The sequence below is a fragment of the Rattus rattus genome, chromosome 3 (genome assembly GCF_011064425.1).
Source record: "Rattus rattus isolate New Zealand chromosome 3, Rrattus_CSIRO_v1, whole genome shotgun sequence".
Lineage (NCBI taxonomy): Eukaryota > Metazoa > Chordata > Mammalia > Rodentia > Muridae > Rattus > Rattus rattus.
Genome location: NC_046156.1, coordinates 85,714,648 through 85,742,274, shown reverse-complemented (window position 1 = coordinate 85,742,274; position 27,627 = coordinate 85,714,648). Strand labels below are relative to the sequence as shown.

General features: G+C 43.7%; 1 protein-coding gene across 2 annotated transcripts; it reads right to left on the bottom strand.

The window, feature by feature from the left end:
• Positions 1-1,647: 1,647 nt before the first annotated feature.
• Positions 1,648-27,417, bottom strand: B3galnt1 (beta-1,3-N-acetylgalactosaminyltransferase 1 (globoside blood group)). Of its 2 annotated transcripts, XM_032898259.1 has the most exons (3): positions 27,322-27,417; positions 6,232-6,296; positions 1,648-3,427 (listed from the first exon to the last, which is right to left on the bottom strand). In XM_032898259.1, the coding sequence occupies exon 3, from the start codon at positions 3,391-3,393 to the stop codon at positions 2,398-2,400; it is 996 nt and encodes a 331-aa protein (XP_032754150.1). In that variant the 5' UTR covers positions 3,394-3,427; positions 6,232-6,296; positions 27,322-27,417; the 3' UTR covers positions 1,648-2,397. The 2 variants fall into 2 exon arrangements, with proteins under 2 accessions (XP_032754150.1, XP_032754151.1); XM_032898260.1 differs by lacking the exon at positions 6,232-6,296 and having other exon boundaries at positions 27,322-27,402.
• Positions 27,418-27,627: the final 210 nt, after the last annotated feature.

The following is a 27,627-nucleotide window of genomic DNA, read 5'->3' as shown; positions in this document are numbered from 1 at the left end:
CCCGAGAGGTGGCTTTGGCAGACTGCCCCAGATGGCTCTGGATATTCTGTCACACTCACCTACAGTGAAACCCTTCCCCCAACCATGGAGCTGCCTGATGGAGGCCTCTTACTGCGCCTAGCCTGTTTCCACTAGTCATTTGTTTTGCCTTCTCTCTGTAACGATGGTGTTGCAGATGGCCACTGCCCTTGAACCTGTGCCCTGGCATGAGAAGATACTTGGCGCAGGGTACTAGGTAACTGCTGGCAAGCAATGTAAGCTAAAAGTGCACACAGCGGTCCTCAATTCCACTCTGAGCCTTGGGAGTGACTGCAGCATAATCTCACCTGAGCTAACCAGTGTGCTAGGAGCCAAAGACTCAGCGCCGGTAGATAAACGAAGGAGGCAGCACAGCGAGTACGAAAACACGTGAATGGTGGGGCTGCAACAGACTGGACAGACAGACAGCCAAAGCGCAGGGCCCAGCACTAACCTTTGCTTTGGCTGAACTTTTAAAAGCTGTCGGTTCAGATAGCCAGCAGAGATGGTGGGTTTTTGTCTTGGTTTTTAAGCCCCTACCTAGTTATTGAGAAGGTGACAGGGAACATGTGTGCCATACGTGAAGGTCAAAAAACCACTTGCAGGAGTCAGCTCTCCCTTCTGTCACGGGGGTGGCTGGGGATCAAATTCAGGTCATCAGGCTCAATGTCAAGTTCCTTTCTACCTGCAGAGCCATCTCACCAGCCCAGAGGCTGTGGTTTTAATAATATAATGGACTAATAATTACCACCCAAAAAGCTTAAAGTTATGAAACATGCAGATGTTTAATTCATCTGACCATTTTTCATAATCATTTTACAGATCTTTAGGAAAAAATCATTAGTTGGACTCAATCTGGGTCTGGATTTTCTGAGACTTAGACTGCAGAATAATTTATTTCATTTTTAAAAATTCTCTCTTAAAATTTTTCTTTTGATCCCTTAACATCCCGAACCTCTCCAAAAACTGATCAAATACATTTTTTTTTTTTAAATCACCACCTCCATCAGTCCCAGTCACTTGTCTGTTGGGTACAGAGCACAGACTGATGACACTAAGGGAGGTGCTCACATGCTCATTCTAGGGAGCCTCCATCACTGTAGTTAGCGCCCAGTTAGAAATCAGCATCACAGGAGCTGACTGCCGCTCCTGAGGTCGTATTTTCTGAAGAAGGTTTGAAGACTTATTGCCAGATCATTACTGAGAAGGGATTACCTGTTCTTAATCAACTCTAGGAACTTCACACAAGGAAGCACCAGCACTGGGAAAGCACGGACTTCAATCAGGCTCTGCTTCAGACTCCTGTCTCCATGGTGAGCTGGTAACAACACAAATGGCGTTTCTGCCTTTTAAAATCCTTTACTGACAAATCGATTACTCAGTGGAAAACACACACTGGGTACCCGGGTTAACGATGCAGCTTGGACCCTCCATCTTCCCTTTCTGACTTCCACACTGCAACAGGAAACGCTGGGACTGTCCTAGCTTTCCGTACCTTTAGCAACTGCTCTGCCTGGCAGTCTCTATTATTCCCAAATTCTTTGGAGGATAATGAGACAGACGAAGTGACATCTAGAAACACTGACTATGGTTTTGTTTTGTTTTAAAAAAAAAAAAACTGTACAAAGCTCAAATTTTTTTGCTTTAATTCTCCATATGTTTACAGTGCAACAAAGTTCAACAAACTACTGACAGTAATAACCTAGGACGTCACAGTAATGGGACTTTCAGAATTAAACTGCTCAGTACAGTAAATAAAACAAAGCTCAAATGTGAAAGGCAATTCACTATAGACTGAAACCATCATAACATTTAAACACTTAGAAAGTTGAAATAACATTAAATAATATTTGACTTGGTACCTCTGCAGTCCACATCATTCAGTACCTTGCAAAGGAAACAATACAAATGAATTTTTTCAATATAACTTCAGTAAAGCTTTTTACAAGAAATATGTATGTATATATCTTTTAATAATAACCACCTAAGATACGCACTGAACCATTGTGACTAGACTATCTAATAAGTACAACTCCACACTATCTTCTGGCTGTGGAATGGTTAGTTTTTCTTTCAGGGAAATCTTAAGAAATTCTAATCTACAGCCTGAGTCATCCAGACTGTCTGACCGTTTGATTTTATTAGCAAAACCATTCATTTGCTTGATGTTTGACTCCTGATCATCACTTTTAAAGGATCCAAGTTAAACTCTGTGAAAACAAATACTGTAAGTTCAGGCCTTGGCGCTCCAGTCTAGGTAGGCTCCGTGAGTGACGTCCAGGCAAGCCAGCACACGTAGCTTCCAGAGTTTTCTGCAGTGCTAACTCTGACCCTTTCTGCACAGTGCCTTCCTCCCTCCCTGCCGGATGCCGTAAGGGCTTAGTAGTGGCAGGTGGTGTTCCTCAGCATGACCTGCCAGAAGGTGATGATCTCCTTGGAGGAAAAGCCATGGGCTGCAATCACACGTCTCAGCTGACATACATCCAAGTGTATTCTGAACAGAAAGAAAAGATTTGTGTCTTCTGGAATATGAATGTCCACTTTTAACAAATTCAGACAGATGCCGACATAGACGTCTTCAAACTTGATGGGTTTCACATGGCCCATCATCTCGTAGATCTTCGGCACCAGGTCGCCGGACATGATGTAGCCCAGCCCGCTGCAGTAGGGAGGGAACACCTTGAACGGGTACTCTTGGTATGAAATGTGGTTTTTATGGAAAAACCCTCTATAGGAATAGTTTTCAATTAGAGGATAACCCGTGAAAAACTTCTCCGACTGGTTTAGGTTTAAAAGATACTTGACTAAATTGCCCGTGTTGATGAAAACATCGGTGTCTGTTTTCATGACATACTTGGCATTGGGGCAAAATTCAATTACCCACCTGAAAGCCATAATGGTTTTCAAGGTCAAGTTATTGTAGGTATCTAAAAAGTCTTGCCGTATAATGTCGCCATAGAGAGCATGTTCATCCTCCAAGGACAATGCTAATGCCTTGTCTTCCCTTTCAGCCTCCTGGCCGAGTAAGAAAAATGTAAGAACCTCGTGTCCCCACCAGGTTTTTTTCTCGCCCCATGTAACTCTAATGGCTTGTCTGGCTTTCACATCTGAGGGACGAGAGGTCACCAGGATGACCAGGAATGGGTTTTGCTGAGAGCAGTTCGAATGTTCCCTGAGTGTGAATTGAAAGTCTTGTCTGTAAATTGGCTCATACTCATAGAAGTACATCCAGTTCACACGCTCAATCACATTGTAGTGGGGAAGGCTGAGGTACCAGATCACCAGGAAGCTCAGCAGGGACAGCAGCAGGAGGCTCCACTTGAGGGATCTCAGTGACATCCTATTGGGAATGGCAGTCAAGACAGCCGGGGCCATCCACAGCAGCAGAGAAGTACAGAAGGCACAGGTTCTACAAGATGGAGCAAAGGCTGTGTGAGTGTCCACCGCCCTAACACACATCAGTTGATGTCATATTTAATGCACATAAAAAAAATCACCATCCAGAGGTGCACATCAAGACCCGGATTAAAACAGGACCAGGAATCATTTTCAAACAACACCTCTCATTCTACACGAATAACTGTAAATCGTAGCTACTTGGGAAAATTCGGCAAGAAGATCACAAGTTCAAGGCCAGCCTAGGTGACTTTGAGAGACCCTGTCTCAAAGTTAAAAGTAAAAAGGAAGATGGGAAGGGAAAAAAAGAAAGAAAGATGGAAGCTGAAAACATTGCACAAATGCGTAAGGGCATGGAATCTCTGTCTTTGTGTTTGGCTCATTTTGTGCCATTTACGTTGCATCGAATGCCAGGATTCTAGCGTGGGATAGGTGGGTAATACTGCACTTGCAGGTTACTGCATTGCTCTAGGCCTCTCTAACTGATTCTGTATCCTGGCTACTATGCTGCAGAATAAGTAAGCCGGTCTCACTTGTCTTTGAATGTATTCTAAGCAGGGTTTCTAGACTGTCCAGCACCAGCAACACCACTGTTACCAATTTATCCTATAAAGATGATTCAGAAAACTGTGTGGGTCCTTTATAATACAAAAAGGAAAAACACCATGATTTAAAAGTCTATCATTAGGAAATCTTTGAGATGAAATTATAGCTCCATCATTCAACAGGATATGTGCACTCATCACTTGAAATTCTGTTTCCCGTAATTTCTTCCCTGGAGCAATGAACATGATGTGTGCCTCCTCTGGAAAGACGAGTAATAAAAGCCAGTGAATTCTATGTGCACAGATGCAGAGCACGGGATCCTCAGGGATGTGTTTGACTAAGTCACTGCTTATGTCTTTGGGTAGCCAGAAGATCTTTCTCTTACCTTCTGTGTCACTAGATTACAAATGCATTGGTTTGGATTTCCTGTCTCGCTTTGTAAACAAAAACAAACCCAAAAAGCCGGATTTTGTACCTGCATGGTGCCAAGTTCCACTAAGTGGAGATGGCTCTTATGCTAGGGGTTGGGAGCCTAAGTGTTAGCCTGTCCTAGCTTTCCCCCAGAGGTGTGACCAGTACAATTCGAACAGTCTCTCAGTTAATATTCTAAATTATTTGAATAGGCATCATTTAAACCCAGGGAATGCTTGGAGAAGCTCATTTGGAGCTTCAGATGTCACACAGTAGGGCTGCAGCAAACACTCACCATCATGCCTGGCTCAATAAGTGGATTTTAGAGAATTCACATGAAATACAAAGAGTATTTTCAAAAGCACTAGGACTCACAGAGATCCACCTGTGTCTGCCTGTCCTCTGCTTTCAGCTCCAGAGTTCTGGGGTCAGAGGCATGTGCCACCATGCCTGGCTAGTGAGGTCCATTTTAATATGAAGGACACTGATTTAAGAAGGAATGGAATGTAAGCAGCCAAGGTAAAGCAGGAGAATTAAAACCGTGGACTCGTAGTCACAGCTACAAGACAGGAAAAAGACAGCCAAGAACAAAAATAGGTTTATCCATGCAGTGAAAAAAAGTGTAAAGCTAGAGCCATGGGTCACGACCTCTCTGGGAATAGAAGGACTTTTCATAGGGGTCGCCTGAGACCATTGGCAGGCATTGATGTTTACATCACAATTTCTTGTTTTTGTTTGTTTGTTTGTTTTGTTTTTGTTTTTTTACATCACAATTTCTAAAGGCAGCAAGATTACAGATATGAAATAGCAATAAAAATAACGTCATGGTTGGGGGCCACCACAGCATGAGGTGTCAAAGCATTATGAAGGCTGCTCTACAGGCTGTAGTCAGATGATGGCTAAGTCAGCTGGTTAAGTGTTTGCCATGCACACACAGGAGCCGGACTCACAAAAGCTAGGTCCTCAAGTAACATATTCCCATCATCCTGTCACTGGGAAGGCAGACACAGGAGCATCTCTGGAGCTTGCTGGCTGGTGAGGCTTGCCCCATCAGTGAGCTCCAGACTCAGTGAAAGACAGTCTCAAAGAGTAACTGTAGAAGGCAATACTGTAATTCAGTGGCAGATTGCCTGCTGAGCGCCAAGGGCCCAAGTTCACGCCCCTGTCCTACAATCAAAATAAAACAAGATTTCGGGGAGATGAAGTAGAAAATGACTGAGTAAGACACCTGATGCCACCCTCTGGCCTTCATACACATATACACTAGCACCTGCCTCTCTGTAAACACTCACATAAACAAGTACACACACACAAAGTAAAATGAACATACCAGGTAAAATGACAAGGTGGTAGGCTAAGCAAGATGACCCACGTTCAGATTTTCAGCACTCACATAGATGCCAAGCATGGTGGCACGTGCCTGCAACACCACTGGGGTGGGGATAGCCAGGTAAAGACCCTGGCACTTGCTAGCCACCCAGTCTAACAACATTGGTGAGCTCTAGGTTCAGTGAGAGTATGTCTCAAAAACTATGGAGAGAAACTGAAAGTCCTGATGTTGACCTCTAGTCTCCATACACCCGAAAGCTCGCCATCCACACACACACACACACACACACACACACACACACACACACACACACACGCCCCTTCGGTAAGAAGAATTAAAAATAAATAAGCCCCTAGCATAACCAGTAGAGGAACAGATATGGACCTCTACCTTCTGAGTTGAATAAAGTTAAAAAGCATGTATTAATGGGAAGATAAAGAAAGCGAAGGAAAGCAAAGAAAATGTGTGACAAACAGAAAACACAAAGGACAGCTGCTGTAAACATACATCATTAGGGGACGCCAACTTACCTTAACCACAGGGGCTTCACAGCTTGGCCTAAATTTTTGCCATATGCTACTTAGAAGGCTCACACCTAAAACAAAAAAAAACAAAACAAAACAAAAAAAAAAAAAAAACCACAAAGTGTTTAAAAATTAAGAAACAGGAAAGTATGTACCAGGAAAATGCCAACCAACTACCTAGGACTATCGTCTATAGCTAACCATTGCTATCATGTCTTTTAATTAAGTAGCATTTAAAAGAAAATCGTGTTGCTAGCAAGATTTCTATTTTTGAAAGATCTCCTTATACCACTGTGTTTTATGTTTGCCTGCATTTGTGGATATGACTGCATGCACCTGTGAAGGTCAGAGTTCAACAGAAGCACACAAAAATGTAACAATCATTAAGATACATCGTAAAAATTAGCATCAGAGACCCACAGAGACTTTCTCAAAGGTCCTGATGAGGACAAAGGGAGCTTTAGTCCTGTGTCCTTGTCAATGAGCAGGCTCTGCAAAGCTGGTTGGGGGCTGAAGCAGTGCCTGGAAGGAGTCAAGGTTGCAGCTTCTGGGAACTCAACCCTTCCCCCTGAACTGTCTGAGGTGTTCCACTTTCTCTTTACCAACACTGTCTAACTTAGCTCTCCGCTGACCTTGGCCACTTTTCCTCCTGGAAATAGTATATATGATACAAGAAGCTTGGCTTCTTAATAAACTTGCTTGAGTCAGGTGTGGTGATGCACACCTTTAATACCAGCATCCTGGAAGCAGAGGCATGGAGTATGTAGTGGGTTCCAGGACTGTTGTGGTTTGCCCTGGAGTTAATCTGTATTTTGATGCTAATTCTACTGCCTCAAGGATGGCTGCCTAGGCACTATTCAGGACTCTGGTGACTTTATCAGAACCTTCTCCCCATTTAATTTGTAAAATACAGGTGAGGGCAGGAACAGGATGGAAGGAGGCCTGTCATTGGATGAGAAGGAAAGATGGGCGGAAGAAGAGTGTGAAGGAAGAGGAGGAGACTGGAATGGAGGAAGAAGAGAGGGAGAGTAGCCCGTAGACAACATGGAAGGTGACGTTAAGATTCCGGGAATTTGGGGTTGGGATTTAGCTCAGTGGTACAGCGCTTGCCAAGCAAACGCAAGGCCCTGAGTTCAGTCCCCAGCTCCGAAAAAAAAAAAAAAAAAGAAAAAGAAAGATTCCTGGAATTAGAGGAAGTATTGAAAGAGTTGAAGGAGGTTGCAGCCCCATAAAAACGACAATGCCAACCAACCAGAGCTTCCAGGGACTAAACTACTACTGAAAGACTATACACATGGACTGACCTAGGGCTCCAAATGCATTTGCAGCAGAGAATAGCCTTGTTGGGCACCAGTAGAAGGTGAAGCCCTTGGTTCTGCCAAGGTTGGACCCCCAGTGCAAGGGAATAAGGGGGGCAGTAAGCAGTAAGGAGGATGTATGGGGGATACCTATATGGGGGAGGGGGAGGGGGAGGGAAAGGAATGGGGGCTTCTGGACAGGAAACCGGGAAGGGGAATAGCATTTGAAATGTAAGTAAAGAAATAAATCTAATAAAAAATTTAAAAAAAAAAAAAAAGATTCCACTCTGTGTATTTACCGGTTGTTATTAATGTTCTTAAAGGATGGATGGTACTGGACTTTGTATGTTTAGGTGGACAATTATATCTTATCAATTGGGTCAAAGGTTATTGTGTTGTGTGTTCTTTCATGTATAGATTTAAGTGTAATGGAGTGTGGGGCAGCTGGTCAAGGCTGCCACAGAGTTGGGATGTGTGTTTCTGGTATGGAAACTATTTCTGCCTTGGGAACTAGATAGGTAGAGAGATTGCTGACGGCTCAGAGAGAGGCCTTTGGCAGTGTGAGAGGCTTTGCTGACTGAGACTTAAGATATCCAGCAGACCTCTTGGGGCACTGCGGTGTAGACCTAGTTGGGAGAGAATATAGAGAAAAATCTGTCTTGAAAGGAAAACAAAATAAAAAAGAAAGAAAAACGAAAACTTGCTTGGCATTGGTCATGAGCTTATGCAAGTCCTCGTCCCAATTATTGCTTCTGCTCTGTTTTTTCCATTTCTCCCCCCCCTTCCACCTCACCATGTGGGACACTTACTCCTGCTGGTTCAGGACATCGCCTTATGGAAGCAAAACCTGAAACATCTGCTTATAAATCAATCCCACACCACCCCACCTCCCACATTCTGGGTGACACAAGATTTTCCCTGTATCTCTTAAGTGCTATGATCTGAAGTTTGTCCCCACCAAAACCCATGATGGGCCCCAATGTGATGGAGTTTACGAAGTAGTAAGGGGAAAGGGCTCTGCCCTCACAGAGGAATTGATACAGTTCCTAACAAAATGGACCAGTCACCTCAGGTTAGCTGTTACGAAGCGGGCCTGGCAGGTCCCGTGAGCCCCTCTTGCAGATGAGCACCTGTGCACATCTTTGTACATCTTATCTCTTTCCACTTTATGTGGAACAGCAGACAAACCCTCTTGAGAAGCCAACACATGGCACCACGCTTTCTGTTTCTAGTCTCATGGGCTAAACCTATCTGTTTCTTAAGGGTGACCTAGCACAATTTTTTTGTTCTAGCAACAGAAAACAGCTAATTGTGTGTGTGTGTGTGTGTGTGTGTGTGTGTGTGTGTGTGTGTGTGTGTGTGTAGCAAAGGAAAGTAAGGATGAATGGAATGTTGCAGATTAGACTGGTAATTTTTTAATATTAAAATTCCATTTATTTGCTTGTTTTGTTTGTACATCCACACTTGGGAACTGGAGAACAGCTTCCTGGAGCTGGTAGAAAAGTGGATCCTGGGAGTGAGTTCATGTCATCAGGCTTGGTGACAAATGCCTTTACCCACTAAACTACCTCACTAGCCCAATAATCCTTTTTTAAAATTTCTTTGAGAATTTATACATGAATACTGTATGTACATGATATCCACCACTTCCTCTCCCCTCCTCCCATGTCCTCCTCACTCACTCCTCAAATTGACCTTTCTATATATACTATATACTATATATGTATTATACATATATATACTATATACATACACACACACACACACACACACACACACACACACAGTTAAGTCTATTTTAGTGTTGCCTGTTTGCATACATATTTAAGGGTACCCATGTATGACTGGATAACCTTTAAGATGGCTTATCCTTGGAGGAGACATTTCTTTTGTTCTTTTTTTTTTTTTTTTCCGGAGCGGGGGACCAAACCCAGGGCCTTGCGCTTCCTAGGCAAGCACTCTACCACTGAGCTAAATCCCCAACCCCAGAGGAGACATTTCTTAGCAGTAATTAATTTATAGTTCTTCATGTAAGAGTAGAGTTTTGTGAGATTCCCGTGTGTGTTGGCTTGTCAGCTGGTGTTGGTGTTTTGTAGGTCGTGTTTAGGAGACTATATTGAGATGTCAGGGTGCAGTTTCCCTGTCATATATGGAAAGCAGTTCTGGTCCTCTGCCTCTTGCAATCTTTCCTTCCCTTCTGTAATGCTTAGACCCTTACATTAAAAGGTTGCGTTGAAGATGTATCAATAATTCTGACCTGATAAAAAATATTTAACACCTTTTATCCAATAAAAGTGAAAAGAAATACAGTTGGCCATCTGCACCCACAAATTCAGTCAACTGCAGGAAGCAATGAAAATGCTGGTGGTGGCAGCAAACGCGCGTAAGTTAAGGTAAAAGGGAGTTAGAGGTAGGAGGATTGAGATTTTGAGACAATTCTCAGGTATACAATGAATTCAAGGCCAGGCTGGGCTATAGGGTGAAACCCTCTCTAAACAATTCTCCCCTTGAAAACAAAACCAAAACCCACCACTCCCCATAAAGGAAGATATGTCTGTATTTCTGTATTAAGCAGAAGAGACTTACTTTCTGTAATTATTTCCTAAGAAATATCAAGAAGCAGCAATGTATCCATATTTTAAAACACTGTATTAGGTTTTCTAATTTAGAGAATGCACAGACTGCATGGAATCACACCATGATACATAAAGATTTGAGTGTGAGAAAACCTCAGAGCCCGCAGCAGACCTGGAACCACCCCTACATGCACTGAGGGACCAAAGGGCTTCCTTTTAAGGCTGTTCTGAACATTTATTTTTTTTTTAAAGCTGATACTAGGTTACATATTGTGTTGGCTAGTTTTATGTCAACTTGACTGAAACTGGAGTCATCTCAGAAGGAATAACCTCAGTTGAGAAACTGCCTGTATAAGACTGGGCTGTACACAAGCTTGTAGGGCATGTTCTTAAGTTTGTGAGTGATGTGAGAAGACCCAGCCCCTGGTGGGTGCACCACCCGATCCTGGATGCTGTAAGAAAGTGGGTTGAGCAATCCAGAAAGCAGCACTCCTCTATGGCTTCCCTATAGGCTCCTGTCTCTAGGTTCCTGCTGGGTTTGAGTCCCAGCTTCCCTCAGGGGACTGTAATTCAGTATTTGTAAGCAGAATACCCTTTCCTCCCCAGGTCACCTTTGGTCTTGGTGTTTTGCTACTTGTCAATCCTGAAATTCCCATTACAGGCAACATTCCTTAACCATAACATAATTCTGTTAACTACAAAATATAATTGGAAAAACAAATTGGAAAAAACAATCTGTCTAGTGGATTGTGGTGGTTTGAATAAGCTTGGTCCAGGGAGTGGCACTATTAGGTGTGGCCTTATTGGAGGAAGTGTATCACCGTGGGGATGGGCAAAGAGACCCTCCTCCTGGCCACTTGGAAAACAGCTGCCTTCTAGCAGCCTTTAGATCAAGAAAGAATAAAGTTCTGCTTTGGGTCTTAGAAAAATCTAAAGACAATCTAGGCATGAGATTGTCAAGAAGTGTAATTATTTTTAAGCATACTAATGTCAACCAGAACAAAAGGAAACATCCTTTGATACAAACAATGTACTAACAACAATGTGACTACTCCATTATAAAGTGGAGTGTTGTTACAAACATTAGATGTAAGAATTCCTGACATGCATGAGACTCCAAAAATGCTAATTAAAAGGACATTCTATATTCTAATTAAATGCAACATTCTATATTGCTGTATTTGCATACACTATACAGGAAGTAAAGAGTCTATAGCCATGGGAAGTAAGGGTTAGGGCTCTACTGCTGTAATAAAACACCAAGGCCAAAAACCAAGTGGGGAGGGAGGGGTTTACTTGGCTTACACTTCCACAGCACTGTTTATCATGGAACTCACACAGGGCAGGATCCTGGAGGCAGGAAATGACGCAGAGGCCATGGAAGGGTACTGCTTAATAGCTTGCTCCTCATGGTTTGCTCAGCCTGCTTTCTTATAGAACCCAGGACTAGCCCATGGATAGCACCACCCAAAATGGGTCAGTCCCTCCCCCGTCAATCTCTAATAAAGAAAATGCCTTAGAGGTGGATCTTATGGAAGCATCTTCTCAAATGATATTCCCTCCTTTAAGATAGGTCTAGCTTGTGTCAAGTTAACATAAGACTAGCCAGCATGTCTAGCCTCATACAGTGAGTGTGGGGTCAGAGACTAACATGAAAGGGGCTTGAGGACATTGAGGGGTGATGACAGTGTTCAGAATGTACTAGTGGAGATGGTTATACAGCACTAGACTTAGTAACGCCACTGTACTTAGTAACGCCACTGTACTGTATACCTGAAAAAACTTATGACTGTATAAATGACATAGCAATAAGGCTGTTAAAATCTCATTTCTTGTTTTTAAAAGCCATACATTGGTGTACTTAGGAGTAGAGAGCCAAGATACCTGTGTTTAGTTTTGACTAGTTCAGTAATACGATAACTAGAGTTAGAGATTCCCTTCCGCACATACTTTTCTGATGCAGTACAAAATGGTAAGACCTCTACAGAGAACTATGGAGTCTATCCTTTTGTCACTGGTTTCAATTGTATCTCCCACAGTTTCTTGTGTCTGAAATGATGTGTTTTTACAGTATAATCCACTGCAACACTGCTCTAGAAAATAACTACAAAATCAACACTATCACCAAAGAGGATGTATAACGTATGTATCCACGGTGGAATCTTACACAGCTATTATAAACAGAAAGAGAATAGCAATGATGCCATGTGTGTACTGGTATGAAAGGGTGTCTAGACAATAGGAAGCAAAGGACTTAGAGCTGAAATAAACAATACTAACTTTCTTTTTTACATTTATTTCTCATGTGTGCATTCAAATATATGTCTGCGGCAAGTGGCGCCCGAACAGGGACCCTTGGACAGGTAATTCTTTCTTCCCCCCTACTCTTCTTTTACTCAGAGAATGGATAGGCTCTCACCAAGGGAAATGCAGTCCTGCCAGCGAAGGTAGGCTGGTTAAGGGCGAGAAATCAAAGTGAAATCATGGGGCAGTCCGGCTCAAAAGGTAAAAGATTATTTTTATCAGTCCTAAAACACATGTTGGTGGAATGGGGGCTAAAAGTCTCAGGTGACACAGCCTCGGAGTTTTATGACTTTCTTATGAAGGTTTCACCCTGGTTCCCTGAGGATGGAAGTCTCACTCTCCCTGATTAGAAGAGAGTGAAAAAAATTACTGCTAATGCTGTCTTGGCATGGCGGGCCATTCCTCCTCCTGGGACCAAGGGAACTACCTTATCAGGGATAAGACAATCTAATGAGGAGCCTTATCAGACATTTGTCTCATGATTGGAGGAGACAATAAGTAGGATGCTGCCCCCCAGTGAGGGGACAAACATTTTATTAAAACAATTAACATGGGAAAATGCCAACTCATTATGTCAGGACTTGATCAGACCTGTAAGAAAATCAGGGAGTCTTCAAGACTACATAAAGGCCTGTATGGACGCCTCACCAGCAGTGGTACAGGGAATGGCCTATGCTGCAGCGATGAAAGGTCAACAGTTTGGCGCCTTTGTAAAACAGACATACGGAGGTGGGAAATATAGACCTCCACCCACATGCTTTGCCTGTGGGGGCAGTACAGAAAATGGGTGTTAATCCCAGAGGCTTAAAGCCTCAACTGTTATGGCAAATGGATGTTACTCACATGCCTGAGTTTGGAAGGCTTTCCTATGTACATGTCACTGTAGACACATATTCACATATGATTTATACGTCAACAAGAACAGGGGAAGCGGTAAAAGATGTTATTCAACATTTATGCGCTACCTTTGCTTATATGGGAAGAGCCAAAAAGCTGAAGACAGACAATGCTCCAGCCTATATGTCAAAATCCTTAAAGAAATTTTTGACCACATGGGACATAAAACATAGCACTAAAATTCCATATAATCCTCAAGGACAAACAATTGTGAAAAGAGCACATCAGACATTAAAAGCTCAAGTACAGAGATTAAAAAATGCTAATTCATATCTCTTTCCTCACCACTTACTAACTCATGCTTTGTTTGTTCTAAATTATTTAAACACAAGTAAAGAAGGAATAACTCCTGTTACAAGACATGCTAAAACAGGAAGTACAATTCCCAAACCTCTGGTTCTGTAGAAGGACTTACTCTCAGGAGCCTAAAAGGGCCCCGATATTTTAACTGCCTCGGGACGAGGCTATACTTGTGTGTTTCCACAGGATACAGACTCACCCAACAGCCTGAGTTTAGCTGTCGAAAAGAGGACACAGACAAAAACAGACTCTATAAAAAAACCCAAACAGCCTTACAGAGACTTTCCCTAGAGGAGATCACAGAGAAGAACAAGTTCCCAACTCTGACACAGCTTAAAAAAAAAAAAAAATAACATCTACTCATTCTAAAATGACTGCTACTAATATTTTTCTTGTCTTATCATGTAACTTGTGAAGCCTGTATTTTGTCTGTGTTTCCTCTAGATTGGATAAAAAAATTTGCTGTTATATTGATTATAAAACGACCTGCTTATGTTATGCTGCCAGTATATTTGGGCTCTGATCCTTGGTTTGATAATTCTGGATTACAAGCTTTAGAAAACATTAATGACTTAATTAGACCTAAGAGATTTGTGGCTGCCTTAATTTTAGGAATTTTGACATTGATTGCTATTCTAACATCCTTTGCCGTATCCACTACAGCTTTAGTTAAAGAGATACAGACAGCTATTTTTGTTAATGAAATACATAAAAATATTTCTGTGGCTCTGTCAACACAACACCTTATCGATAAAAATTAGAAACAAGAATTAATGCCTTAAAAGAGGTGATTTTAGAATTAGTACAAGATGTTGATTCTATTAAAACCAAGTTAGCCACCAGGTGTTATTCTAGTTTTCATTATATCTGTGTGACTCCTTTACCTTATAATAAACCAAAAAATTAAAATAGAACTAAAGCTCATTTACTAAGAGTTTGGAAGGATACAAATATTTCTTATGACATACAACAATTACAGGAACAGATTACAGCCATGAGTCAGAGACATTTAGATGCCTAAAACGTAGATAAACTTACAACATCGTTTACTAAAAGTTTAACAGCTTTGAATCCTATGGATTGTATTCAATATTACATCTTCACAGCTGTGGGTTTAGGGCTCGTGATTGTTATATTATTAATCTTCCCTATTCTTTTTAGGTTGATCCTGAAGTCCCTCCATACCGACAGGCAAGATATCCTAGAACTTCGTTTTAAAAACAAAAAACCGAAAAATGCCACACCCACTCCAGTAGGGTCTGTGTGACCTGAAGCTCTTGTGCTTTGTTTCTATTCAGAACAGAGGCCTGTGCCTGGAATGGCTTGGCCTCCTGGAGGTCCCTGCAGTCTCCCTACAAATAGATGATGACTAGGGTTTGTGCTTGCGGTGGAGGTGCCTTCTGTGTTCTAGCCTTGGTGATCTTGGCAGCTTTAAGCCTGTCAACAATCTCTGATTTTAAGAATATAGCAGTGTGGGAAGATGGTCATGGACCTTTAGATGTCTCAGGAACTGAAAGTTCAGAGACGGAAACGTCTCACACCATCATGATCCTGATGAACTCAACGGCTGAGATGAATTCAACTGCTGCACCCATTAGTTCCCAGCAAATAGGAGAGAAATTAATTGTAGTTACTAAGAACATGACTGTTCCAGAAAAGCCTTTCCCCCCTTTTGGGAAAGTTTTGTTTAGCATGATTCGGAATAATAGTGACTCTTTTAGAAAGATCGTGGGTAAGTTCCAACAAGTTGAACAAACTTATCAAGAGTTAACTATGGTTACAAAAGTTTCCTTACTAATCTGAGGGGCCATAAATATAGAGTTTAAACTTTATTATGACAAAGAAAAATGATGAATACATACCTGGTGCCCACAAATCTGGCAGTATAACTGTAGTTTTTTAAACTATTGTTTGAGGCTGAGAATTGTTTCCTAGACTGTATGTTCTGCTTTCCTCCTTACAAGGGACATTTGGTTGGGTGATGAATAAGAGCTGGATGACTGCCAATTATGATGTACCTGTTCTAACTGCTTAAATCTGCCAAGAAGTAAAGCTTTTCACAACAACACACACCTCGAGTTTTTGTCTGTCTGTCATGTCAAATCCGTTCTCTACCTGAAATCCAAGCCTTGGTCCCTCTGCTGACACACTCCCCTGGGCGTTCTACACTTATCAAGTCATGGAAACAAAGAATCTACTTTGGCGTTCAGTGTCTCTAGCAGAGAGAAAACCTCTCAGAGAAATTAGCTTTCAGTGTCCCTAGGAGGGAGAAAACCACTCACTCAGAGACATCAGGTCTTGGGACGGTTACAGACATCCCATTAAAACAGCCTCTGTGGATTTTTTTAAGTAATAGTTTGAAGTAAATGAAAATTAATTCAATTACTTTTATGTGACTCAATAAAGTTGACTGCTTATTTTCCCTGTGGTATAGCAAGTCCACTCTAGTAGAACACTTACGTTAATGTGTACCAAGAAATGTGAAAATAGGGTCCAAGCCTTCATGATTAAGGGATCCTCCCATAAAATAAATAGAAGGCTCATAATAGCATCAATAATGAACCACCTTACACTCTCTTAAAATGTTAGGTGATAAACATCACATGTGGTCAACAGGGTAGAGAGGGAGAATCTAGTAAAACAAGTGACCTTAGTTCTGAAAACCAAATTAGTTTGGTAATTGTCATATGTCAACCCACATGGAGGTTTAAATTGGTATGACACTCCAAAAGAAGGTATAGTTGTCATTTCTGTCATTATCTTCTGCTGGACAAGGGAAATATCCTAACCAGGAAGCCTGTGGCAGTCTTTGGAATCAGAAACTTTGAAAGAAGATGCAGTGAGGGGGTGTCCTTTTCCATGGTCACCAAGCCAGCTAGCTACCTAATAGTTTTCCTTCAATACTTGAGACTCTGAAATAACTTAGGAGGTGGACATCAGATCACTGTGGTTATATCCAACTGACATGGGAGCACCAAAGGGCTTAAATCTCTGTTCCTGCTGACTTTTATGCAATGGAGGAATGACCAAGGGAACCCAGATATATGGACTTTGATGCAGGACCAACAATGAGACAGTGGTATTTGGCATAGTTGTAGTCTGACTTTGTATAAGCAGGAGAGACACTGGTAAAATCATCAGGAAAATATAGTCTTTTGTTTTATATATGTGTAAATATAAAAATACTTTTAAAATATCTTGTTTACAGCTAGGAAAAGTCCTTTAATCAGATTACACTGGAGAGGATGTACCTGGCTCGTCAGTAGCCCTTTCTCACGTTTAACAGGGAGGCCTTTAAGTCCTGGATCAATTGTATATTAAAGTGTAGTTTACACTAACACACACATATATAAATATTTTAATCTTGAGTTATACTTTCCTGCTGGATATTTAAATTACAGAACTAACCACGAGTCCAGATAGGAGAGATCAGCACCCCAGGAGTAAGCCAAAGAACCCAGTAAGGAGGAGGGAGCCATTGGGACTCCAATGGTATAGCAAAGCCAAGAATGAATACCAAAAATCCCACAAACAGGAAAAAGCCTGGAGTGGCCACTGGAACTCTCACAGTAGGGCAAGCCTAGGGGCCACCCTCAGGATCTCTAAAGATCCTGAGGTCTTGAGGGGCTACCCTCAATAACCCTAACAATGTAGGGTGGGGAGACACAGCTACAAATGGCCTTGGCCTGAGCATGCTCTGAGAGGACAGAGATTCTCAATAGAAAACAACAGAAGAGACGCAGCAGAGGCTAACAGAGCAACGGGTTTTTGTGAGACGTCAACTTTTCACTGTTAAGGAAGACGTGGGGAAGGCATCAGAAAACAAAGACAGGTTTAACAGGTACAAATCTCCTTAAAGTCAATCCCATTCTATAGTTCTGAGTGTGGGTCACAGAAGTCACAAACTGAAGAAGATAACAGATGGGAAAACAAAACAAAACAAGTGCCTCAGACAGCCCAAGATCGTTTGGCTCTGGAGCTGTAACAGCACTGTCTTAGCCACTGTTCTGTTGCTGTGAAGAGACACCATGACCAAGGCAACTCTTATAAGAGAAAGCTTTAAATTGGGGGTGTGTTTACAGTTTCATTACATCATAGTAGAGATCATAGCAGCAGGTAGATGTGGAGCTGAAGAAGTAGTTGAGAGCTAAATCCTGATCTATAGGCAGGCAGGCACGGGCATGCACACACACACACACACACACACACACACAGAGAGAGAGAGAGAGAGAGAGAGAGAGAGAGAGAGAGAGAGAGAGAGAGAGAGAGAGAGAGAGAGAAACAGAAACAGGCAGATAGGCAGAGAGAGAGATGCTGCCCGACCCCCAGTGACATACCTCCTCCAACAGGGCCACACTTCCTGGTAACTAAGCACCCATATATATGAGCCTCCAGGGGCCACTCTTATTCAAAGCAGCAAACTCGCCATTGAAATTCTGACAGTGGAGCTGTAGACTCACTTTAGTTCTAACACAGGCACCACGCAGCAGTAGCCAATGTCGTAACAGGCGCACGCTCCACTTGAAAGCAGCACATAACGGCCATGAAGGAGCCAGGAGCCCTAGCTGAGACTACCCAAGTTTAAATCCAGCTACCCCCAGGTGCTCCGAGTACGGCAGGCCTAAGTAATCAGATGTGGGGAACCTAATACTGTCTTTACCTGAAGTCCTAACAGAATCAAGATCAGCACCATTTTACCTTTGAGAAATAAACCAAGCAACTTTTTAAAACATCCCTCAAAAATAGTAGGATTTGAGAAAAATAACATGTGGTCCTGTCCTTCTTTAAAAAGGAAAGACACTGATGAAACTGGTTGTGTTTACTTCCCAGGGACTTACTGTCAAAACCTTCCTAATTATTACTGATGGCTGTTCACCTGTCAGTCTAGAGGACTGAGGTTGACAGGTATCCCAGTTAGGGATGACTACTGCTGTGATAAAAACACCATGACCAAAAGCAAGTTGGGGAGGAGAGGGCTTACTTGGCTTACAATTCCACATCATAGTCCACGGCAGAAGGAAGTCAGGGTAGGGTCCTGGAGACAGGAGCTAGTGTGTAGAGGCCACGGAGGGGTGCTGCTTACTGGCTTGCTTACAGCCTTCTTTCTTATAGAACCCAGAAGCACCAGCCCAGGGATGGCACCACCCACAGTCAGCTGGGCCCTCCCACATCAATTACTAATTAAGAACCCAGTCTTGTGGAGGCAATTTCTCAATTGAGGTTCTGCCTCCACCCACCCCAAGACTCTATCCTGTGTCAACTGGACCCAAAACTATCCAGCACAACGGGCCCATCCTAAGTTTATATAACAGGCCAATTTTTTTTTTTTTTTGTTCTTTTTTTCGGAGCTGGGGACCGAACCCAGGGCCTTGCGCTTCCTAGGCAAGCGCTCTACCACTGAGCTAAATCCCCAACCCCACAGGCCAAATTTATAAACAGATTTTGAGCAGTAAAGTAAGTTTTACAATTATTATGTAATTTATCAGGTATGTCCCAAGTAGAAATCATTTTGTAACTTCTTTTTCTTTTTTGGTGTTACAGTAGTATCCATCCAACAAGTGATAGCTTTACTCAGTGGGAAAACCTACCAACACATCTGGAGAAATCAAATCACAGGTTTAAATACTCCCATTTAGTAAAAAATTAAAACAAAATCTTCTGTCTTTTTCCTAAGACCAGCTTTGTAAGCATTACTAAGAACCGATCAATACTTCAAGAAAATCTTATTGTTGTAAACGGAGAATCTGCCATCCATTTTATCTTGATATTACAGAATTTTGAATTTAGGAATTATCATTGTGTTAGAATAATAATCTTTTAGAGACCTTTATATAAATCCTTATCTGAAACAATATGTTTTTACCAAAATATATTTTCTAACTCACAGTTAATAAGTAAAGGAGAATCCAGGAGGTCACACTGACTCAAAGAAGTTAGTTCCAATCCCAAATACAATGTAGGGGGCAGTGATCGTTCTCTAGGGACACAGAGTTGACCGAGTGTGCACTCACAGGATGTGTTAGAACGACCCACACGTTAAATCTGACTTTCCAACAATGGCTGTCCCCCAGTGGAAAGCCCAAAAGCTGAGTTTGCTGAGAGCTTCCTTGGGTGGGAGAGTGGGGTAAAGGTGGGGGCAGAATTCAAGAAGAGGGGATTGCACAGGGCTGAGTCTGGCTGGCTGGAGAGCCGCGCTGAGTGGCCAGGGGGAGGGGAGGCTAGGACGTGGTGCTATGCAACAGGCGCTCTTCTGCCAGCCAGAGAAGTGGTTTTATGGTTTACCTTTTAGTCTGGAGCTTTAGAAAGGTGGGTGTTGAGTGGGCTGCAGAGAAGGTGTGGAAGTGGGAGGAGCAGCAGAGAAGGCAGACAAAGGCTTGAACCAGGGGCCTTGCAGCACCTTCCCTTGTGCCAGAGGAAGAATCCAAGGCCTCTCAGAATTTGGAAGTCAGTCGACCCTCGAGCCAATGCTGGCCATAGTAGAGGTGGCACTTTGGCCAGAGCATATTCAGTAGAGCATGAGATATTCTGACTCAATGGAGCCTTGGTTTGTTGTCTGTCTGCCTGCCTGTCTGTCTCTCTGTCTGCTTATAAAAGATTATTGGCTCCTGGAGATATTTCCCATATACATATAAGGCATGCCAAAAAGGGGATCCCCCAACTCAGTGGCTATTCCATAAAGGGGCCTGTCATGAGGAGCAGACATCTGCACTGATCTGTGAAGGAGTCTGAAATACTGACCAAGGAACACGATCTGCCCACAAGACGGAGTTTTGGAGGAAGAGCTTCCAGAGGAGGGGGAAACAATCTGGAAACTCACCCAGTGTGGAACGAAGCAATGGCAGACCATACGGTGTGCAAACACAATCTACAAAGGGGACAGCATCCCAAACATATTAGGTTCGTTGACAATTATCAGTCGTGTCGAATTATAAGGGGCAGGAACTCCACATAGCAATAATCCATCTTTGAGGGAAATTCTGAAGTAGCAGTCTTAAGCTAAATGCACTAATTCATAAACAAAGCAATGTAAACCAATACTATTTACCTAGATTCCTCAGTTAAACATTAGCTGTCTTCACGGTGTACTATGCCTTTGATAGACTCCTCTGCTTACTAACACAACTTCTGCCATGTGACCACCACTCTTCTCCCCTTCTCTGAACCCAGGGCTCTTTGTTGTGTAACTCAGATGCCAGGATACACCAACCAAATCGGTTTCAGAGGGTGGAGGGGCTGCAGGAAGGCTGGTTCTAACTCCCAGATGAGTCACCACACCAGGGATGTGACAATCACAGAGCTCCAGTCCTCTTCTCAGAGTTCCTGAGTCAGGACTTTTTAACAAAATCCCCTGGTGACTCACAGACTTAGAGAACTTGAGGAGCTCTAGTTACCAACTTGTACCAATCTTTTCATCCCAGAAGCACTGGCTAATTTCTATGAAGAAGAAAGCAATGCCTTCTTCTGGGAAGACCACATGACCAGCCAACACCTAGGGTGGAGCTGTCACACAAGAGCTGAGTGCTCTTAGCACCCACACTCCAGGCTTCTACTCTTATTTGCCTGTATTTTGTTTACAAAACCTATAGCTACTCCCAAATGTGATTTGACTCCACATGCTCTACAAAATGGCTAAATATGCAAATAAAACCCAATTAGCATGCCCGCTAGAGGTTTCTGGTTCTTCTAGGTCAAGTGCCCATTGCTCCAGTCCTCTGTGGTGTCCCAGGCATTCCTAGCACGGCAGCAGGTGGGCTCTGGTTCCTTTCCCAACATGCTCTGCAGGTCTCTCCACCCCCACAGTCATCTTGCCCTGAGTTTCCTTTCTTCTCTAGGCATGACTTACAATGTTACAAGTCCTACCTTAGACACTTGCGGCAAACACAGAACACACAAACCTTTCCATCTGAAGCCCAGGGAAGAAGTGAGCCCTGAGCCACTTTATTTGAACTATATTTCACATAGTTCTTACAATTAGTGTGTGTGTGTGTGTGTGTGTGTGTGTGTGTTCTCTCTCATGCCAGTTCACACATGTGGGTGTCAGAGAGCAACCTGTAGGAGCCAGCTCTCTTATTCATTATGTCCTGATGTCAAACCCATGAGCCATCTCTCCAGCCTGCTATGCAGGTGATAAACTTATGTTTGTCTCCTCATTGAGGCACCACTAAGCATTCATGGGAAACTGGCTTTTATTTACTCAAGATAGCAATTGGTATATTTACTTAATTTAACAATATTAAAAAGTGAAATATACTTTACTCCATCAGAGCAAATCAAAACTTAATATAAAGACTTCCTTTCTTTTCTATTTTACATTCTTCACACTTTTCCCTCTTTTCATTTTGCCGACAGCTTGGTCCTGGCACTGTAGCAGGCAGGCTTTCTTCACATTTCTATCTGTGTGACAACTTTGGTAACTTTTGCATTAGCACTAATGCTAACAACAGTTCACTTCCAGGTCAGGAGACTGGAGTCCCCAGAACTGTTGGTACAGCTCTGGGACTTTAAGTCCTCTCCTGTCCAAATAGAATTGAACTACTACACTGTGACAGCCTTGTAAGTTGTCTTATCTTCTGGCCTGGGGCCTTCATGCTTTCCTCAAATGGGGCCTCACTGTTACTTTTCCTCAGGGATGAAGAGCGGTCAGAGTTGAACCAGAAACATCAAAGGAAAACCTGGATATGTGGGCCACTCTCTTCCGTAAACATCACACCCAGCCTTTCCGGATTCTTCCTAAGACAGTTTCTAACAGCCTTCCCACCCAACATCACTTTTCAGCCATTAGGGACACAGACAAGATTGGTGACCACGAGGAATAAGCAGATACCAGGAATCCCTATCTGACTCAGTCCAGTTTTTTCAGGGTTCCTCCACACAAGGTCCAGAGAAACCTGAGAGAACACAAAAATTGCCTTCTTTGCTGAAATCTAGGTACTTAAACAAATGAACAAAATGGAAATTGCACGTCTGAGGCCAGCAGCTGGCCAGCGTCAAAGTGGCTGATCCATTGTACGTAGGTTTCCTGTTCATACAAAGTTCTAATTGCTCAATTTATGAAAAAAATTGTATGTGTGTATCTATGTGCACACGAGTGCAGGTACCCGCATGTGTCAAATGCATTGGATTCCCTGGAATTGGGGTTGCAGGTGATCATGGGTCACCTGATGTGGGTGCTGGGAACCCACATCCTCTACAAAAACAGTACACATACTCAGTGAGCCACCTCTCCAGCCCTAATTGCTTACTTCGTAATAATGAACCTGAGCTATTCACTGGCTGAGCCCCACTCCCTGAGACCACTAGACGTTCTCACAGGTAGCAAGTTTAAACGTGCCCCTGCCTTTTCTCAGCTCCGCCCCTCAAGTCCCAGCTGGCGGCTGCTGCACCACAACTGGCTGTGTCAGGGAGAAGCCAGGGAGAAGTGGGGCTTTCATCCAAGCCTGATGATAATGGAAGCCTTCTGCCTCCGAGTGCTGGGTAGAAGATAAGTGGGCTTTTAAAGAAAAAGTTCCCAAGCATTATATACTGTCTACCAAGACAGTTTTCTGGTAGTTAAAGCAATCTTGAAGATAGGACTTTATTCGAGACTGGGGACTGGGGTGTGCAGGGACCTTGGGCTAAGAAGCAGATAGGAAAAGCAGAAAGCAGTGGGAACTGAAATTCTTATTTCACATCTGCCTACCTTCGCTTTATCTCCTGTCAATACTTTGTAGTGAGGTTAGGGCTTTAAGTTGTGGGGGGTGGGTGTCTTTATTTTTTCCTCTCTTTTCTTTCTCTCTCTCTCTAGATTAAAAGGCAAAGTGGGCTTTACAGAAAAGTCTGTGGTTATGGCAATTTATACAGTAACAGTTTGCAACACTATAAAATGTGCAGTCCAGGAATAGAAGGACCTAGAACCTGAACCTTTTCAATGCTTTTCAATATCAAATGCTGCGCCCATTAGCCCCCAAGCAAGGTGACTGAGTCTCCAGATTCCTGGATAGGGAGGGGCCAGTGGAAGCAGAGAGGGTACACACCCTCTGTGGCTGTCAACAGCCAGTGGGAAAGGGAGCAGGAGAGACTGGGAAAGGGAACTAAGAGGTCGCCAATCAGCAAAATGCATCTGAAAGCCCATGAAGCTTCATCTAGCTAACACTCCCGTCTCTGCCCTACATCAGGACCAGCCCAGATCTCTCATCTATCTTCTCCATTGGGCTAAGTCATTAACTGTCAGTGCTCTTTGTCACCTGTGGGTCTTTCAATCACTAGTCCATTCACACATCTCCTGTGCCAGCTTGTGTTAGAGGCTAAGACAGCATGTGGAGGACAAACTCACCCTCAAATCAACACAGTGCACGGCAAAGACTCTAAGTTTAACCTGAACCTCATGATTGAAACCCATGAAGAGAAAATTGCACAGGTTCCCAGTTCAAACGCCTCCAAATCAGCAACCAGTGTGCAGGGTAGGGAACTGAGCTTGTACTCTGACTGTGTAGATGCCTAGCAAAGCAACACAGCTTACACTAAGATAAAGGACTAGTTAATACCATCTTAATACTATCATCATTTTTTCCTGGGGATGAGGTGGGAAGATGGCTCAGTTGCTAAAACACTTGCTGTGCAGGCATGAGGACCTGGGTTTTGGTTACAGCACCCATGCAAAAATCTGGGTCCAGCAGCATCTGTAATCCCGACATTGGGGAGGTAGATACAAGAGGAACTCTGGGGCTTGCTGACCAATCAGTCTAACCAAACCGATATGCTTCAGATTCAGTGAGACCCTGTCTCAAACAGTGGGACGGACCACTGGGTAATGCTGCTTGCCCCCAAACCAGCTGTGAGAGTCTGATTTCAATGTACTAAAGCCACATGGTGCACAGAGAGGACTGACTCCTGCCAGCTGTCCACTAACTTTCATGTATGTGTCTGTGAGTGTGTGTGTATGTGTGTCTGTCTGTGTCTGTCTGTCTGTGAGTGTGTGTGTGTCTGTCTGTGAGCGTGTGTGTATGTGTGTCTGTCTGTGTGTGTGTATACATTATGACATGTGTGTGCCCTCACACACAATAGTAAATCTTTAAATAAAAAGTAAGGTGATGAGCAAACAAGGAATAAAGATATCCACTTACACACACACACACACACACACACACACATGTACACACACGCACTCACACACAAATATGTACTTGCATACACAATAAAAAGAAACTGGGCAACTGCATTTCAAAACTAAAGTCTGTAACTAAATCAGTAGCCAAATACAGTTGCAGATGCTGTCTGAAACTCTACTGTCATGGTGGGACGGACGGCGGCTGCAGGCTGATGAATGCCTTTAAAGGCAATGGTAATCTTTATTCTAACTTGTAAGGCAGTAGTCAACAAGTTGGGCATGAGGACACAGGCCTTTAATCCCAGCACTTGGGTGGCAGGTGGATCTTTGTGAGTTTGAGGCCAGCCTGGTCTACATGTAGAGCTCCAGGACAACCAAGACTACCTAGAGAGAACCTGCACACTGTCCCCACCCCCAAAGTATATTCAAATTCTCAAAATCTTATCTATATTCTGTGTAAAGGATGGACAAATGTTTTGTTTTCCACAAAAGGCAAGATAGTAAATATTTTCTTTGCCAGTCATATCTCTATCTGGCTACTTGATTCTTCTTTAAAACAATGGAATCACAGGCAACTGTAAGCAAATGTGTGCAGCTAGGTTCCCCACAGACAACAAAGCTCAAGGATTTCATGTGAGTGTGTATGTGTGTGTGAGTGTGTGTATGTGTGTGTGAGTGTGTCTGTCTGCCTGTCTGTGTGTGTATATGTGTGTGTGAGTGTATGTGTGTGTCTGTCTGCGAATGTATGTGTATGTGTGTCTGTGTGTGTCTGTGAGTGTGTGTCTGTGTGTATGTGTGTCTGTCTGTGAGTGTGTGTGTGTGTGTGTGTCTGTCTGTGTGTATGTGTGTCTGTCTGTGAGTGTGTGTGTCTGTGTGTCTGTCTGTGAGTCTCTGTGTCTGTGAGTCTCTGTGTCTGTGAGTGTCTGTCTGTCTGCCTGTCTGTGTGTGTGTGTGTGTGTGAGTGTATGTGTGTGTCTGTCTGTGAGTGTGTGTATGTGTGTCTGTCTGTGAGTGTGTGTATGTGTGTCTGTCTGTGAGTGTGTGTGTGTGTGTGTGTCTGTCTGTGTGTGTGTGTGTGTCTGTGTGTGTGTGTGTGTGTGTGTCTGTCTGTGAGTGTGTGTATGTGTGTCTGTCTGTGAGTGTGTGTGTGTGTGTCTATGAGTGTGTGTATGTGTGTGTCTGTCTGTGAGTGTGTGTGTATGTGTGTGTCTGTGAGTGTGTGTATGTGTGTGTCTGTCTGTCTGTGAGTGTGTGTCTGTGGTGTGTCTGTCTGCCTGTCTGTGTGTGTATATGTGTATGTGAGTGTGTGTGTGTCTGTGTGTATATATGTGTGTCTGTCTGTGAGTGTGTATGTGTATTGTGTGTTGTCTGCACGCTATATTCTTGTTAGAAAACTTTTTTTTTTTTAAAGAAGTACTATATGATAACTTTAATGCTACCACAGCTAAAACCAATGATCTCTCCCTGACAAATTGCTTTAGGACAAGTTATGCATCATCAGGGTCTTCCTTTCAGGATAGGCATGGATGCTTTCTTCTCTGTTCTCTACTTGTCCTATTTGATAACAAGAACTGAATTTGAACAGTCTTGATAATGAAGTATTTTTAATGCTGCAGTTCTCCTATAGCCATTCATTTTAAATAAACAAACCTGTCAATGTGAAAGAGAAAATGCCACACTTTTCTCTCAGTAAAAGGGAGGTCCCTTCCTAGAGTTATGGAAGTTCAGTATGAGGTGTCAACACTACAGAGAGCCCAAACTCCCTGCTTCTGCCTCAAACACTCAGAGCTAAAACACAAATTTGTTCTGGGCGAATGCTGCAAACTCCAACCGTCCTACCTCTGAAAACAAACGGTTGGGCAATTCCTTCCTTGGCAGTAGCGTTTCCTAACAAAGCAAGCCGCTTCTCCTAAAGGCTGGGAATGTGGAAAAAAATATGGTCTACTTAGGTCAAAAAGCAATGCCTGCCTTTTTAGTCCTTAAGTCACAAACACCAAATACAGCTCTCCATGCTGCAGCTGACAGCATCCTTTCCAACCTGAAATAGCGAGGCTCCCTCCATCTAATATTTCCTTTACAATGCTTTGTACGTTCACTCAGACCTCTCACTATGTAGCCTTAATCTTTAGCTCCTCCTTCCTTCCAAATCTCCTATTCCCTTCCCCGAGGCCAGCCTCCTGACCATCCCTCCCCCATGAAGCTCTCTCCTACCCTGAGGACCGCAGGCCCTTTCCTGCCTGGAATGTGTGTTCCTCCCTCCGGGCCTGCTGCAGGTCCACGGGTTTGCGGACCGTATTCTCCGCTTCTCCTCGGCCGCGAGGACAACCTGGCCACCCACTAGACTTACAGCCCCGGAGGCAGGGCAGGATGGATTCCTGCGTCCGCGCATAGGACGCTCCCCCAAGTAGTCCAGACTCTCGGGTCCCTTGTCCCGAGCCTCAAGAACCAGCTGAGACCAGCTGGGGAGGCCAGAGCCCAGGGCGTGGCAGCTCCTAGGCGGCGCGCTCCACAGAGGCGTGAGCCGCACCCGGGGCTTCGGAGCCCGGACCCACGAACCTAGAAGGCTGCGCCACGAGAGGGGTGCTCGGCCGCCACCCAACCGTCTCACCGCAACGCCCGCCCGCTCCACACTCACCTCCCGCGCGCCAGTGGCACCCGCAGCGGTGCGGCCCGCGTTCGCTTCCTGCGCGCGAACACAGGCTCCCGCAACCGCACGCACGCCACGCAGGCGCGCGCGGGGTCCCAGCGCCCACAGCCCAGCGCTGTTACAGTTGCCAGCCACTGCCCCGGGCGCCAGCATCACCGTCGCAGGTTTCGCGTAAGACTCCGACTCCGGCTTTTGCCTTGTGCCGTCTTCCCGTCTTCGGGCGAGCTACCTAAATGTGTAGCCAACAGATTTCACCCCAGGGATGACTGGGAAAGGAGGAAGCCTTGGCATTCT

What these genes read in the sequence shown, in the direction of transcription:
- B3galnt1 (XM_032898259.1), bottom strand. Translation starts at nt 3,393, where the DNA reads ATGGCCCCGGCTGTCTTGACTGCCATTCCCAATAGGATGTCACTGAGA.